The 17,311-nt window shown below is 35.8% G+C and overlaps 1 protein-coding gene across 1 annotated transcript in view; it reads left to right on the top strand.

Annotated features, from left to right (window-relative positions):
- The window catches only part of LAMA2 (laminin subunit alpha 2), a 606,716-nt gene that overhangs the window by 539,422 nt on the left and 49,983 nt on the right, over nt 1-17,311 (top strand). Inside the window, exons 45-50 of the mRNA XM_082668794.1 lie at nt 2,483-2,626; nt 3,634-3,767; nt 5,639-5,798; nt 8,778-8,902; nt 13,184-13,346; nt 14,025-14,169. Of these exons, the coding sequence (XP_082524920.1) occupies nt 2,483-2,626; nt 3,634-3,767; nt 5,639-5,798; nt 8,778-8,902; nt 13,184-13,346; nt 14,025-14,169 (871 nt within the window). The remainder of the gene's footprint in view (nt 1-2,482; nt 2,627-3,633; nt 3,768-5,638; nt 5,799-8,777; nt 8,903-13,183; nt 13,347-14,024; nt 14,170-17,311) is intronic.

Raw genomic sequence — 17,311 nt, forward strand, 5'->3', positions numbered from 1 at the left:
AAGAGTTGAGCAATAGGTTACTTTACAAGATTAATTCCTGGCATATTGGGTATAACAATGCCATGTTGTTCAGAGATCCATATATTTTTGATATGTAAAGTATGCCATAAGGCAGAGTAATTTTAACTCCTAGAGATGTTAAACACCCTTAGTTCTAAAATGGCTACTCAGACTTTCAGTCCTCCAGTGGAGTCTCATCAGTTGAATTAGGCTTCAGTACTGGTGCTCTGTCTACAACGCTTTGAGAACCCCACTTTCAACACTCCAGTCATGGAATCCCCTACCATTTTTACCAGGTATACCCAAGCAAGGGCAGAAACATCCTGATCAGTCATGCATTCCACCCATATTCAGTCACTTCTTCTCTAAACAGTAACCGAGGAGTATTACTACATTGTGTTCTTTATAACACATATGAGTTATTTGTAATAACAAAAGAAATAACCAAAATAACATATGATGGCTAGTTTAATCACAAATAACAAAAATGAGTTATACCTTTCCCGGTTCTGTTTCTCTGCAAGTCATTTTTTTTTTCCTGTTAAAAATAAATAAATAAATTTTATTAAGTCAGTTTGATCTTTTTTAAAATCTCTAATAAATTGTACAGTGTGATATTTTAACCATTATCAGTTCTATTTTGAGATTATTCCTTCTAATAAAATTCATTAAGAAAAGGGGAAAAAATTCCTTGATACAAATCTGTTGTCAAGCCTTCTGGACTTGATCTGTGTTCTTTTGCAAGTCATTCTGATTCATCTACTCTTAGCATTTTATGTAGAAGGGAAATCCTATCTTACCTTTGTGGAACAAAGAGCTACCTTCTTAACTGAAAAGCACACAAGCAGGAAGACTAACTCTCCAGGGCAGAGAGCAAACACTCTGGTGACCAGTACTGTGCTCCTCAGTTGGCAGTCTGGGTCCCACCCTTAGAGGGAAGGAAAGGACAGGGAGAGCAGTCTAAGCAGCAGTCGTCCTAGATTATTCCAGCCCCAGCCCCACACAGAACTCCGTTAGGGTGAGCCCCTGTTTCTTTCCAGCACACTGTTTTCTTTGCTTGGAAATGCAATTTGGATAGCAGATTAGGCGAGGAAACAGTACAAGTATATGACTTACACAGGATCCGCAGGAGATTCAACAGATCTGCTATATCCCCGGGAGTTCTCAAACATAGGTGAATTTACATATTTGTCAGAACCAAAAATCTCTCCTTAGCTTTCTCTTTTGAATCCAACCAATTTTGAATCCAGCACGTCCTCTGTGTAGTCTGTACCACCCTTGGAGAGGGGTGCTGGCGCTGCCTAACACCTACTCTCTTATTAGACTCTTCAAGACACCTCCTTGTCTCACCATAAGATGGAGACGGGTTTGGTGTCCTAGGCTATCTTGTTTGGAGTTTGCACAGCCCTTTTATGGAGGTAACAATAATAGCCGTTGGCTTTCTCCAAAGTGTGCAAGGTGCTATAAGTGATGAGAAAATGGAAATTCACCCCTAGTGAGGGCCAAGAGGCTTCCTGAAGCCTGAAGCCAGGAATTTGAATCAGTGACAGAAGTTTTGTATGTGTCTCCGCCTCCTACTTTGAACACTATCACTAACAAAGTAACAGAATCTCTCTGAGTCCAAACAACAATATTGCTGTCCTGAAAGTACCTTTTTGATAGTATACATGAACCAAAGAAAATTAAATGGAATAATCACCTAGTGTTATTTGTGATTGAAGAAAGGCTCCCTAAGTGTAAGTACAAATTGGTACAAACAGTGTCAGCTCTAGTCACATAGGAATTTCTATCTTAGCAATTTATAGTAATTTTTAAAGTACTAGTCAAAAGAAAAAGGAGCTGTTAAATACATTAGTAATGATAGTCACTGGAAATTGTTTCTGTTCCTTTTCCTGGTGACTTAATAAAAAGGTATAATTTATTCTGAAATGTATGTTCTGAGTAGAATGATAATTCTTCTTATTGTTAGAACATCTGGAACAAAATCTAGTTGGCCTCTTTCAACTGTAAGAATATGGCAGGGTAGGTAACCTCCTCTCAAAACCTAAAAGAAAAATGGTTTCCTACTTTAAGTGATACCAAAATCACTGAAATTTGAATTGTAAAATTTCATTAAACAACCTGAATGAAGATCTATACCATTAGCTTCATATAAAATCACCTCTTGAGAATGTTCCCCTATTCATAAAGGAGTAAGTTATGAAGGCAAGAATTTGTTAGTTGCATGCTTCAAAAAGTAGTGGCGTGCTAACAAGCCATGAGAGACTGTGAACAGCTCATTGTCAAAATACTGGTGGAAAGGTGCTCTTCTGTGCCCTCATTAATGAGTATAATGGGGTCTGCATATGGGCATTTAATGATACCATTTGCTGATGGAAAAAATAACTTCAAAGAAGAGAAGATGATGGCTTTGTGATTGGGAGCTACTTCAAACTTTCTGAGAGATTTAGTCTTGGTTCTTTGTACCTCGTTTTTCTTAAAGATCAAAGTATCTGTGTCTTCGGGAGGTGACTGCATTCGAACATACAAGCCAGAAATCAAGAAAGGAAGCTACAATAATATCATTGTCAACGTAAAGACGGCTGTCGCGGACAACCTCCTTTTTTATCTTGGAAGTGCCAAATTTGTAAGTCTAACATTCAGCCTTTCTTTGGCCTACTGTGTATGTGTATAGTCAGAGGTTAATCCTGGTAGTGTGGGACATGTATAGAGTCTAATATAATGGTCCCAAAATTGAATAAGGTAGCCTTTCAGATTCGAAAACCTCAGAATCTTACCTCACCAAGTTCTGAAGTGTCAAATGAAGTTAGAAGGCAAATGAAATGAAAACTTTTTACAGTGTTTAGGCATATCTGCTTTCATTTGTGAGTATACCAGCATTTATTTTTGAAGTATATTTTCAGATCCAGCTATTTAAGAAGAAAGATTAATAGGAATGAGGCTTTTTAAACATTTTTCTCTAACTAAGAAATTACAATGAACTTTCATGTGAAATGAAACTGAAAATTGTGTACTATTTCTTACCAATGAAAACTCTTCTGATTCATGTTGAATTAATGACTCAAACTGAAATAACAGAAATTGCATCTAAAAGAGCTCACCTCAAACTTCTAATTCCTTTCATTTGACCCATTTGACTTTATACACATGGAGACCTTCCAAAATGAACAAGACTTTTCAACAGACCACTTATCACATAAATCAATACTTGGAAATCAGGTGAGAAATTTTGGATCACCTTGGGTGAAAAAGCATACCTGGCCCCTCAAAAACGTCAGTGCCCATGGTGAAAACAATGAATTCTGAACCCAAATATTTGTGTTTATCTCTACCACAAGTATCAGTGCAAGAAAAGACATTTGTCTCAATGTTAGACCTAATTAGAATTGGTTGAATTAACACATTTGCCTCAGCACTATGAACATGTGTATGGACATTGTATTGTAAAGATACAATAATAAAGTATTATTTAATCGTAGAAATAATAGATCATATTATTTGGGAATCTTTATTGTGAGGCTTCTAATTATTTCATATATCTGAAAATGGTACCTGTTGAAAAGACTCGGCTGGCTTCCTCTTTCAGGGTGCCTTACATCTGATATCTATTGTTTTTGTGTTTCTCTGCACTAGATTGACTTTCTGGCTATAGAGATGCGTAAAGGCAAAGTAAGCTTCCTCTGGGATGTTGGATCCGGGGTTGGACGTGTCGAGTATCCAGATTTGACTATTGATGACTCATATTGGTACCGTATTGAGGCATCAAGGTAACTAACTCAATAGAGATTAAGATCATTGACAGAATTTTGAAGTAGTTTCCTAGTTTATAAGAAAAATTTTATCTCTGTTTCAAGAAGGTAGCTATGTAGGTACGCACACACATATATACGAACGTTATATATTATATACATGTATAAGTGTGTGTGAATGGTACCTTTGTAGAACATGTTAGGAATTGACAGATCTTCAAGGTATTGAACAGAATGACCGGTCCTTTTTGGCCTCCTCATCTGGTTGTCCTGTAGAAACTTTGAGGTTAAGTTGTTTTCTGTTGCCCTTATTCAGTACAATCCAGAGCCTAAGAGGTGCCATTGGTATCTGTCTTTGGTGCAAAGTGCCTCTTCTAGTCTACACAGCAGTCTTGGCTACAGGTGGGTGCAGTATCTAAATGCTGGCATGAATATAAAATATGTCAGGTCCACACTACTTGTGGGAAGGAATAGGAAATTGATTAATTCTATCCTTGATGCTTTAATTTAATTAACTTCTAACAGTGTACAGATTACTTGTAGAATCCATTCTTGTCCTCAATACTTCCTCTTCATTTTCTCCTCTTCTTTTTCTAATTCCCAACTACCTACTAAACACAAAGCAGCTAACAGTCAAGAGGTTTTGTTAAAGGCCAAGGGAAGTTGATCAGAGATGGGTAAAGAAGACTTGAAGATCTGGTGATTGTTGAATCTAGGTGATAGATACATAGAGTTTCATTCTATGGGTGTACATGTTTAATTTTTTCACAATTAAAAGTTTAAAAAAAACTTAATGAAAAGAAATATCTTCAATTCCTTTTTAAGATCTTAAATAAAAGTGTGTGTGTGTGTGTGTGTGTGTGTGTGTGTGTGTGTGAGGGAGAGAGAGGAGAGAGCAACAGATAAAATGCTTACATGTGTGATGGTGGGGGAGGGATTAAGTACTTTATTGGGCTTAAGAATACTTATATTTGCAAAGTACAGTTCTTCTATTAGAAAAGATGTATTCTTTTAAAGAAGAACCTTATTTATAAATTCATTCTATTGTTTCTACATATTTCAGTTAATGCTGCACCCTCAAAGATAAAAAGATTACCAAAATGAGACAGTAGGGAGAGAAATATGACAAAGTTTTGTTATGACTGCTTGTCTCCGGAAAAAGATCAGATTTTCATGTTTAATAACTCATGGGAACCAATCATTTAAAAAAAGAAAATGAAATACAATAATAATAGCTTCCAAAAGTCTATTAACTGAATCTAAATGTGAAGTTCTTCTGTACAATTTGTATACACAACTCTGTAGCCTGGATTTTATAGTGTACACATTAAGATGGTGTGCCAAACAATCAGTGATGCATGATTCCAGGAAGACTACTTCAGCAAATTTGGATCCAAGATAATCAGGGATTTTAGGAGAAATTATGCAGTTTATAATGCAGAAGCGTGGCTTATTTGGGGTTCACTTGCTGAATTAAATTAGACTGAATGAAGTAATATAAACTTGTTTAAATAGTCCATGTAGGTAAATAGCATATTGTTTTGTAAAGCAAGAGGAAAAAGACTTTCCATTTAACCAACAGCAATTCCATCAGCTAATTGTTGCTGTGTCATTTCCTATCTATCACTGGACACATTCAGAATCAGGGTAGATTGCTCAGTGGTCCTGGTTGAATCTGATGGTAAACGTATAGCAGAGAGCAGATTCTGGGTTTTGATTTTCAGCTTAATGAATCTGGAATGTTTGAAGCTAAACACCCAGCTATCTCTTAAATATTCCAAAACAAATCTCTACATTTTATATCTTTTAAATCTGAAGTGACCAGAAATGTGATACCTACTTCATTTTCTGTATTTTCTTTCATTTCATTTCAACACGTACCCTGGAAGAACTGGGAGAAATGGAACAATTTCCGTGAGAGCTCTGGATGGACCCAAAGCCAGCATTATGCCCAGTACATACCATTCAGCGTCACCTCCAGGGTACACTATTCTAGATGTGGACGCAAACGCAATGCTGTTTGTTGGTGGCTTGACTGGGAAATTGAAGGTAATGTGTTGTTCTTCCCCATTCTGTTTATTTAATCTCTGCAGACAATTCCTGGCATGATGACTTTGGGCAAAGACATGATAAAGCACTGCAAAAACTTGACCACTTTTTACTTAATTTGTTTTTATGAAAACATGAATATATTTTGAGTAAGAATTTTCTTCCTTGAATATGCAATCTGGAAGCACAGTCTTTTTAAACCTATGTGTATTTACTTAAACAGTTGTTTTGCCCTCATCTGTGGCATCAATTTTTTGATATTTTAGTTGCCTCAAGAGCAAAGTGTTTTCTAAAGATACCTCATTTTCTGAATCAATTTATGATTTATTGATATAAAGTGCTATAAAGTTCAAACTCACATCTAATTAAAAGATTTATGAATACCTTGGGAAATATCACAGGAGCCATAAGCCTTCAGATCATGATCCGATTTTTAAAGTTTTCAAGTTGCTCTTCTCATTCTTACCGAGTAATGCACTTAATATTCATAATTGCTTTGTGACAGGTCCTTATGCATTTCAGATTGCAAAGTGCCTGCATTTTAAAGAAGCTCGTGTTGATTAAGTGGAGTTAGGTGTTGGAAAACGACCTGTGGGTGAGATGTAAGAGCACAGCCAAGTACAATGTGTAATCCTGGGTCTGGCGGAATCATCCTGGGATGAGATTAGTCAGAAAATGTGAAAAGCCAGGGTGACCCCAAATTTATGAGAACTCAACCTTCATATAGAGTGAGGTTGTTTTATTTGCTTTGTGTATGAGATGTGACTCTAAAGTACTGGAATGGTTTCCACAGCTACACACTAAAATCATCCTCATTTCTTAGAGCTGCATATAAATATATATGGTACATCGTAATATATAGTCATACTGCCAACTTTCTTTCCTCCTCAGAAAGATAAATATAGGGATAGCACCGAGTAATACAAAAAAAACATGAATTTTGAAATTAAATCCAGGTTGAATTCCCTGCTCTATCACTTACGAAAATATGACCTTAGGCAAGTCACTTAACCTCTTGGGCTTCAGTTTCCTTAACTAGAAAGGGAGATAAAAGTATCTACCTTGCTTGCATATTGTAGGATACAATAATAAACTTCTATAACATTTATATAACCCTTACTATTTGCTAAGTAATGTTCTAAGTAATTTACATGAATTAACAGTTTTCATAACAACCCAAAAATGTAGATAATATCCTCCTCATTTTATAGTTAAGGACTCTAAGTAAGAGAGAAGTTAAATGATTCACCGAAGATCACACAGCCATCAGTGGTGGAACTGGGACTTGAACACTCGTTACCAGGCACAAGAATCTCTACTCTTAATCACCACCCTTTACTACCTCAATGAATAGCGAGATTACATGCCTGAGATACGGTAGTCACACCTTAAATTGCACCTTAAATAATTCTTCTTATTATTCAGATGTCACTAGACATAAAGAAACTTATTTATGCCAGTCTGAGGGGGAAAAAAAACACAAGCAAATGAAATCTACAGAAAATCTTCATCATTTTGGCCAAGAGTTTCAAGGCTTCTGCCATACCAGAATATGAACCAAAAAACTGAAAACAAGTAATTAAATCAACATGCTAGTGAAAATTCAAAGGAGCAGGAAAATATCCCAAGTATAGTTTTTATGATGCAAGAAGGAAAAGCAAAAAGCAAATACAATTCGCAGGTAGGATAATCAACCTCTGGAAAATTAAGAGAAGCTTCCACAGATGACAGAGAATTCCAAGGACTGTTCCTGACTTGTATTTGTCAGTGTCTGACAACATTCCTTCTCCATGGCAGTGCCCCACTTGATCATAACGGTAGGAAGATGTATGTGTTGATGAGTTTAACCTAAAATTATAACTATAAATGTTTAACTACTCAGTGACTATCTTCTATTTTTTCTAAAATCCAAACATATCAATTCACTTTCTCCTTCCAGGTTATTCAGATAAATGTGGATTCGCCTTGGCAAAGTGCTTCTAAAGTTGTAGAATTGTAACATATTGACGCTAAAAGGAATAGTTGTTCAAATTACAGCAAGGTTCTCTAGAGTGGATCAGATCATTCCCCTCCTTCTTGACTGCTAAATACCCAGAACTGACATGTACACACTGCTATATTTAAAATAGATAACCAACAAGGACCTACTATATAACACAGGGAATGCTGCTCAATATTTTGTAATAACCTAAATGGGAAAAAATTTGAAAAGGGATAAATGTATATGTATAACTGAATCACTTTGCCGTACACCTGAAACTAACACAACATTGTTAATCAACTATGCTCCAATATAAAATAAAAATTTATAAAAGACCTTTCCCTGTGAGAATGACACCAGAGTTGTCATTCAACAAATATTTATTGTGCCCCTATTCGATGTCGGGCTCTGTGCTGTGTATGCCTGCAAACAACAACAACAGGGACCCTTCTCTTATAAATTTACTCTGTCCCTTCATTCTCCTGCCCTAGAAACCTACTTGGGTGTAAAAGGAAATGAAAAATTGGGGACAGCAGTATCATAGGGTAATCAATATGCAAGCTTTTTTCCTCTTTATGTAGTCAGTATGTACCCTTTCTCGTAAATCTCCTTAGTGGATAGGAACACTTACTTTTATGAAACACCTTCTCTGTGCCAGGCACTGAATGTGGTACCATAAATAAATTCTCTTAGTTATTTCTCCTAATAATCTCATGTTACAGACCAATAAAAAAAATAGAATCTCAGAATAAGCAGTTTACCTAAGGTCGGAAGCTTGGAGTGTTCACTTACTAATGGTGATAAACTGGTAAAGCACAGAATAACCAGGATCCATGAGGATATTATATGGTTAAAAGATGGATACGTACACAACCAAGACTTTCACAAAGAGTAGGTAATAACTACTCCAGATTCTGCTGCTCATCTAATAACTCTCATGGGTACTCTTAATTTTTCTGTGAAATTCTAAATTCTAACAAATATGTTTCTCTCTTCAGAAGGCTGATGCTGTACGTGTGATTACATTCACTGGCTGTATGGGAGAAGCATACTTTGACAGCAAACCTATAGGGTTGTGGAATTTCCGAGAGATAGAAGGTGACTGCAAAGGATGTACCGTCAGGTTAGTGGAGAGGAGGACTCTTCCAAGGTCTATCAGGCCTGTGTATCACAAAAGCTTTAATTTTATTGTGCAGTGTTCTATTATCATGTCGATGATATACAACAAGTTTGAAGTGATTGTGTTCAGAGGTGGATTTACCAGGAAGCTAAGAAACTTTAAGTCCCCTCCCTCACTTGTGCAGGCACTTTCCAAGGATTTGGGAAGTATCCTAGTACTTTGACATGGTCATGTGTTTTTGTGAAATTTGCAAAGGTAAGACATTTTAGCCTCGATCAGTTAAGACTACTATCTCCTTCCACTCCAGCTTACCTTCATGTTCAGGAGGTGTTGCGTGTCTGTGGCTATTCTGTAGTCATCATTTATTTTTACTTAAGGAAAGGTCTCCCTAAACTGATTAAGCTTCAGGCCTCTCAGAGCCTGGATTCACTCTGCTTGTGTTTACAAGAAAATACAGAACGATACTGCAGGTTTTATCTCCCACAGGATTTTTCAAATGACACACAGCATCATGTATGTGCTTTTCAAGTGGAAACCCATGGGACTTGAAGATTCTGCTTAAGAAGCAGAGGTCAAGATAAACCAGGAGAAAGTTTCATAATAAACATCACCAATTATAAGATAGAGGTTAGAATGTTGGAATTCAAAGATATTTAAAAAGCATATAAAGCATATATAAATATTCTTATATAAACCTGAATAGAGGATGTAAAACAATTAAGAAGAAATAGAGGATTTCTCTGCATAAAAAACTTAAAGCCCACTGATCATCTGAGCCTACAACAATTTTAATTATACTTAGTTAAAGCTATAAAATTTAAATTAAATACCTGGAAGCTTAATATATATACATAGTAACTCTAACGTCATTAGGTGCTAAGGAGTTTATATTTTTTATTTCCAGTATAAAGGGAACATGTACATTGTTAGGACCTAAATTCTCCATTAATGTAGCAGAGTATACTTCACATTTTCTTCTCAACATCTCTAGAGTTTTATAGAAGAAAGTAGCCCAAAAATATTCCCTCTCCAAAAGTTTTAACTTTCAGCTTTCTACTTTTTTTGTGTCATCATGGACTTTTCAGTATGGCATTGAGGACAGTTTGAAAGCCTGATCCATTCATAGTTTAAAGTGGTTTTGTTAATAATCTTCAATAAAATCTAATATAGAATGTTGTATGTAAAATTCTTTCAATACAAGGACAATGAGCTCTACATTAATATTCTACTACTCACAAATCAACACCAACTTTTCCGTAAACATTTCTTTGGTAAATTTCTAAGTAGGATTTTCCAAAGCTTATTATCAAACAAACGTCTAAAGTATTTAAATGTCCTTTCAGCAGTGTATATTATGTGTTAAGACTGTAGCATCACTAATTATCAATTCTGCAAAGATCTTGGGCCTTCATTATATAAAGTATTATATGAATTAATATAATTATAATAGGCTAAAGTTCTACATTTACTGAAATAATTCCTTATTTTAAAAATTTCTAATATACGTTTTTGAATTATACTACTATTTTGATCAAGAATGTTACTGTTTTTGTGAGTGCTCTGATTACAAAGTCACATAAATTTTGAGTGGCTTGCCCTAGCCCTATTTTTCCATAAGCCTTGGTAATTTTAGGAAAAATGTTTTAGAACTCCTGGTGTTTGTTTTCTTTTCAGGAGAACATATAACACATTTTAACATAAAATTAATGGTTGCACTTTTAGAGCAGAAATGGTAAAGTGGGGGAGATGAAATAGACAAGGCTACAAGACACAGACTAGGAACATTTTGTAGAAAATCTTGGAATGTGAGTTTTAGAAATTTGCACTTATTCAGTAGTCAGTAGAAAGGATATAATTTTTGTAATGTTTTAGAAAGGAATATCTGTCAGGGCTGTAAAAAAAGTGTATCTTATTTTTCTTAAAAAATAGGGAAAAAACTGCTACTAGTAAAATGTATTTAGCTGAACACTGAAACAATGATGAAATATTAATATACTAAACTTCAATATTCATCTAGTTCTATGGTTAACAAGCTTTACATGGAAGAGCATGGCTGTTCCAAATAGCATAATTAATCTTTCCTAACTTGACCAGAAATCCAGGTTCAAAAGAGAAACAAAAGGCAAGTTAAGAAGCTTAGCATTTATTAATTAGAAAAGAATTGTCACTCTTCCTGGTAAATGCATTGAAAATGAATAGGAAAACTCTAGCATAATGTTAGATGTTGAAATATTGAGTCTATACCTGGAAAGATTCATTTTTCCCCCACCTCCAAGTCAACAATTTGAAGCCAGATTTACCGGTTTTAGCTAATGAATTAAATGAAGTAGGCTGATTTTCATCTGTATGTTTTGCTATTCTTGTTCAAAACTCTTGCTCGAAGATTTGCCTGCTGCTTGAGTAGAAGCTCTAATAGAGTTGGAGTAGATCTAACCCTTTCGTCTCAGAGTGGAGACACTGAAACCTGAGGTGTTAAAGTGACTTCTGAAATTCCACGTCAGACTCCAGGGTACCTGCCATCTACTCTGCTAATTTTTCGATTGTGTGTTGAGGAAATTAATAGATTAAGGGCATGAGAACACCAGGATACAAATATCCCAGGGTTTCCCTACAAGGAAAATAAAATGTGATATATATTTTTTTATTCCAGTGCCTCTCCTGACATTATATACGAAGTTTTGTATTTTTTTCTCTTCAATTTGTGAGTAACACTGCACTGGGCCAAAGCACTCGGGAAAGTGTCAGTGGTGACTCTCGCACCCTATTGTCACTGGTAGCATGGCAGTATATCATGCAAAATCCTAGGATTTGAGAACCTCATGGAACTTCTCCTTAGTAGATGCTACATTACATTTTCTTACCTCAAATGTGGTGCTCTAGATTTTGATGGATTTGTTATAATGATGAAGGAAGGCCAAAATTATTCAGCTGATTTATTCACATAAATTATATTGTTAATAGGCTGATTTAGTCCCTCAACCTCTCAGTGAACATGTTTCATGAATATTGAAAAAGCATCTTTTAAGGGTACATTAGAAAAAAAAATATATGGCATCATCTGATCTTATACCTATTTAGATGTATCTTAAATTTACAAAAACCTGACTGTGAAACGCACAGTTAAGACTCTTCCCTTCCTTTTGTCTTCAGAGTTCTATTTCTCCTTTTCCAGAAACAGAGAGAAAGCCAACTTGTCTAAAATGAGTAACAGTTCCTCCTCCTCAAGGCCATTAATGTTTATACCCTATTATTTTTCTCATTAGCCAAGATTGCATGCAAATACTATTCTAACCTCTTGTTATTTTATGAGATTACTATAATATTTCTCATATCTCCTCTCTTCTCAAGTTAATACAACACTCCAATTTCACAGATTCAAATATAAGCTAATACGCAGATATTTAAAGTTTAAAAATATCTCCACAATCAAAACTTACTCTTTTAACATCAATTAGATAAGATAGATAGATGATAAGTTTTCATTTGAAAAAAATCTTTTTAAATGTTATATTTACAAGACTTATTTTAGATATTCATTAATTATTCAACCAATATTGATTGAACATATATTCTCTGTGAGGCAATTTGCTTTACTAATATCCCTTTCATTCCACAAATATCTACCAGATTCTGCTATTAGCCAAGTACCACACTAGATTCTGAGTTTGTGCCTGGCATGGAGCCTGGCCCATAATCTCTACTTGGTTTCATAGAGCTTACATCCTGGTGAAGAAGACAGATCAACAAACACACGTAGTTAGAGGAACCCTTCATTATCTGAATCTAATCTGTCCCAGAAAATCCTACTGCATAGCAAGAGTTCAGAGAATAGAAGCCTATATCCTGGTACGGCTTTTTTTTTCTTACAACTTTAAGTTAGTACCTTTCAACCACCTTCACTCTTCAGCCAACCCCTACTCCCTATTATGTTATGTATTTGGGAAATGTAATAATGCATTCTCAGCCCATTCCAAAATCCCACTAGTTCACACCACTAAAATACACTTAAACACTAACATAACTAGCCACCAAGCACTTCAGCAAAAGTAGTTAAAACATCAGTGACCTAGTTATTGAACACCTAATAAAGTCAGGTGAGAGATGGTGGTTACTTGGTCTGATGGTGGCAGTAGAGCTGGAGAGAAGGGGGAGGATGGAAGATGTATCTGGGATGGTTCCTGCCCTACAACAGCCTACAGTCCAGTCTCAGAAGACAGTGTGATATATTGAATACTGATGGACCAAGTAGACATCGTCTGATTCACGTGAAATGTCTCTCTTCAGTCCGCAGGTAGAAGATAGTGAGGGGACTATTCAGTTTGATGGAGAAGGCTATGCATTAGTCAGCCGCCCCATTCGTTGGTACCCCAACATCTCTACTGTCATGTTCAAGTTCAGGACATTTTCTTCAAATGCTCTCCTGATGTACCTTGCCACACGAGACCTGGTAAAGATTTGCACAGCTGATCTTTCATGACTGAAAATATGCTTGCTTCTTTTCTGTAAGGTTCCAATGCAGTTATCACTTTTGTTGAATTATCAGTTATTGTTCAAAGGAGTCTGGGATGGCTATGTAATACCCAAGAGTGGTGCATAGTGTTTATGTATTTCCATCAGTAACTTTAATTACAGATACAATTTAATTTTTATTTATTTTCAGTATAACTCCCTTATAATCCTTTAAGAGAAGCACCCAGTAAAGATTCCCCCGGTATGGAAACATGCAGCAGAAAAACTATTCCTTAGTCTTCTTCTAGAGACCTAAGTCAAAAGGTTGTTCTAAAGAGCCTCATTATTTTTTCCAGGTCAATATTTCTTAGTAAATTCTTTCAGGAAATGTACTCTTTAGTTTGCTTAATATGTTTTCAAAGGAACCCAATTTTACTCCTGTCATAAAAGGACACATCCTAGTAATTTCGTTGTGACCATTTGCACCATAATATCACACCCACAAACATTCACAAAATAGTAACACCAATTCTGTATCCAAAAATGGATTTCAATTACAGATCAACACAGTCAGTAATTTAGCCATAAAGCCCTATTATAAACTCCACAAAGAAAATGAATACTCATATATTTCTCTGTGTATCTAATCACTGGTGTGTTTTTACTCTATTAATAGAAAGATTTCATGAGTGTAGAGCTCACTGATGGGCACATAAAAGTCAGCTATGATCTGGGTTCAGGAATGGCTTCCGTTGTCAGCAATCAAAACCATAATGATGGGAAATGGAAATCATTCACCTTGTCAAGAACTCAAAAACAAGGTGAGTTTCTATAGTAATAATGCACTCAGAGCCTTAATCATGCTATCCAAAGCTCCCACGTACCTAATCACGAGGAAGACCCTGTCTGTTATCTTAGGTACTCACAAATTCTGTGAAAAATTGATACAGTCATTTCTTTGGCTTAGCTTATAGGTGGTTTGGGTTAGACATGACTGATTGAAGAGCCAAATGGTTCTCTGTCATTTTCTTTTGAAACTGAGAGCTTAATTTGAAAGCATAAAACTGTCTTACAGCTTGTAAAATTATATCCTGTAGTAGATTTGAAAATCTTGTGTGCTTTCCTTTTCTTCCCATTTTGCCAAGATGTTTCCTTTAGAGTGGCCCACAGGTAGAATTTGTAGCGGGGATAGAGCACAGCTACCAGTTCTTTATTTTTTGAAAATGCCAAAAATTTGTGTGTGTGCAAGTTAATAATTAATAATAATGTAACATTTTTATGATTCCAGGACATTTTCAAAACACTTTCACAAACATTATTTCATTTGCTCTTGAAGCAGGTATTTTGTTCTGGTTTACAGAAAGGAAAGTGTAGACTCCAACTTATATGTGGTCCCAGACATATATACCTAAGATCTCACAACCAAGACAGAAATCCGAGCCTATTAGGTCTTTGCGGACTGCTATTTTTATCTTAGTATAATTCTGCTAATTCTATGTACTATGGCATTACCAATATCTGCAAGTGAAACTTAGATTCTTCTGTTTATATAATTAGACTTCATTCATTTTGAACATGCCAGTGTGACATTTCATGAAAATTTAGGTATAACTTTGCACCGTCTTTCATTCCTGCACTTAACATATATCTGCCAAGAACCAAGTAAATACTCTGCAAGAACTAAGTGAAGTCTGTAAGTCCTTGTCTTTATGGAACTTGCAGTCTAATGGGGGAGATGGACAAGTGAGTCAACGGTTAGAGAGTAGAAATCTAATTGCCATGTAGAGATCTGCAGAGCAGGCTAGGAATCTCAGAAGAGAGAAACGTCAAAGTCAAACCCAGAGGTCAGCCCCCAAGGAAGCACCCTGAGGCATGAGCAGGGGCTGAGGAGTACTCTGGGTGAAAAGCACCTTTGGACAATTCAGAGAGGTGAACATTGTATGAAAGCCTCAAGGGCTCAGTGAGCATAATACATCATTATACATCTTGTTCCAACTGCTTTTCCTTGGAACAGGAAACCCTGGAGAAACTCCTCAGTTTGGACAAAAACTGGTTTTGCACTCATAAAATAAATTGGAATACTGTTGTCTGTATACATTGTTCCCGAGTAAGTTACATTTGCATGTTAGAGGCTCGGCACAGTAGTTAAGAAGAATGTTTAACTTTGTTTGATCCAACACTTCCCAGACTTCTTTGATCACCAGAATCTTTCCATGCCATAGTAGCATTGGCTGAACACACTTTGGGAAATGCTTTAGGAACTACAAGTCAATCCATAGGCTAACAGGATGAATGTTGGCAGAAAATTATCAGATGAAGCTGGAGAGAATACAGAGTCAGTTTATAAAGGGCCATATGAGCTAAACTAATGAGTTTAAGTCTTCCTGAAATCGATAGGGAACTACTAAGAGTTTTAATCAAGAATGTGACACCATCAGATTTGTGTTTTAGTAAAGTTTCTTTAGCAGCAGACTGGAGGGTAGATGGTGACAATTTCAGATGCTCCTGCAGTCTGCAGGAAAACGAGGGGAGGAGCAAGGAGAAGGGAACCATGAGAATGGATAGGAAAGAATGGAGTTGAAAGATATTAAGCATTTTAAAATTGAGGAGCTTTATGATATACTCAGTGCAGAGAGTAAGATTTTTTAAAAAAGGATATCAAAAATGATTCCTTTTTTTTTCCTTAAAATAACAAAGAATATGTCAGTGCCATTTACCAAGCTATTGGATACAGGAAAAATGCAGCATAGTTTTTTAGAAAAGATGCTGAGTTCTATTTTGGATGTGCTGTTTTAAAGGTACTCTTAGTATCCTTAGCAACCTAGAGAAGCTGTGTAATTGACAGGCAATTAGTTACGTGTATCTGAGGATTAGCAGAGTTCTGGGGCAGAGATGGATAGCTACAAAGCATCCTCATGTTTTAAATCATTGTACCTTAATAGAGATGAGAAAAACAAAACAGTCATATCTAGAATAAGGTGATCCAAAGCCCTTGAGCAAACAGTAATATTGAAGCAGTATAGTAAAGGAAGAGCCCACAAAGGGAGCTATAAGGAGATAATCAGAGAAAGGAGAAATAAGAAATGGAAATTTTCAGGTTAAACTGGAAGCAGGGTGACCAATTAGGTACAATAGTAGTTCAGACAGATGAATGATGGCTTGAAATAAGAGTTGCAGTGGGACTTGACAGTAAGGAAATGCAAAATGAATCCACATGTGATACCACTATACGGTTACTAGAATGTCTAAAATTAAAAAGACTGAACATACCCAGGGCTGGCAAGGATGTCAAGTAAGTGGAATTCTTATACACTGCTGACGAGGATGTAAATTGGTAGAGCCACACTGGAAAACAGGTTGGCAGTTTCTTCAAAAGTTTAATATAGACCTGTCACATGAAACAACCAATCCACTCCTAAGTATTCACCTAAGATATGTGAAAGCATATATCCATACAGAGACTTGTACCAGAAGGTTCATAGCACCTTTATTTGTGATACTCAAAACAACAAAAAATAAACATCCATCAGCAGGTGAATGGATATACAAATTGTTGTACATGCACACAATGGAATAGTATTTAGTGGTTAAAAAAAATGAACTATTAATTTGCACACAAAATGGATTAATAACAAAATAAGTTTTCTGAGTAAAAGAAGGCAGACAAAAAAGTACATTTATGTGAAATTATATAGAAAACATAAACTAACATATGGTCACAGGAAGCCGATAGAGGATATTTGTTGACTGGGTTTTGTAGGGAGGGACTGGAAGGAAGGATGACAAAAGGAAACTTTTGGGGTGATGGATATGTTCATTTCTTGACTGTGATCATTTCATGGATGTATAGAGATCTCAAAACTTGTCAAATTGTACATTTTTAAATATGGGCAAATTATACTATGTCAATTTTACTTCGATAAAAGTGTTTTTTTAAAAAAAGGACAGAGGGAGTTCCCTGGT

This window comes from Grampus griseus (assembly GCF_964374135.1).
Source record: "Grampus griseus genome assembly, chromosome: 13".
In the NCBI taxonomy this organism is placed as follows: Eukaryota; Metazoa; Chordata; class Mammalia; order Artiodactyla; family Delphinidae; genus Grampus; species Grampus griseus.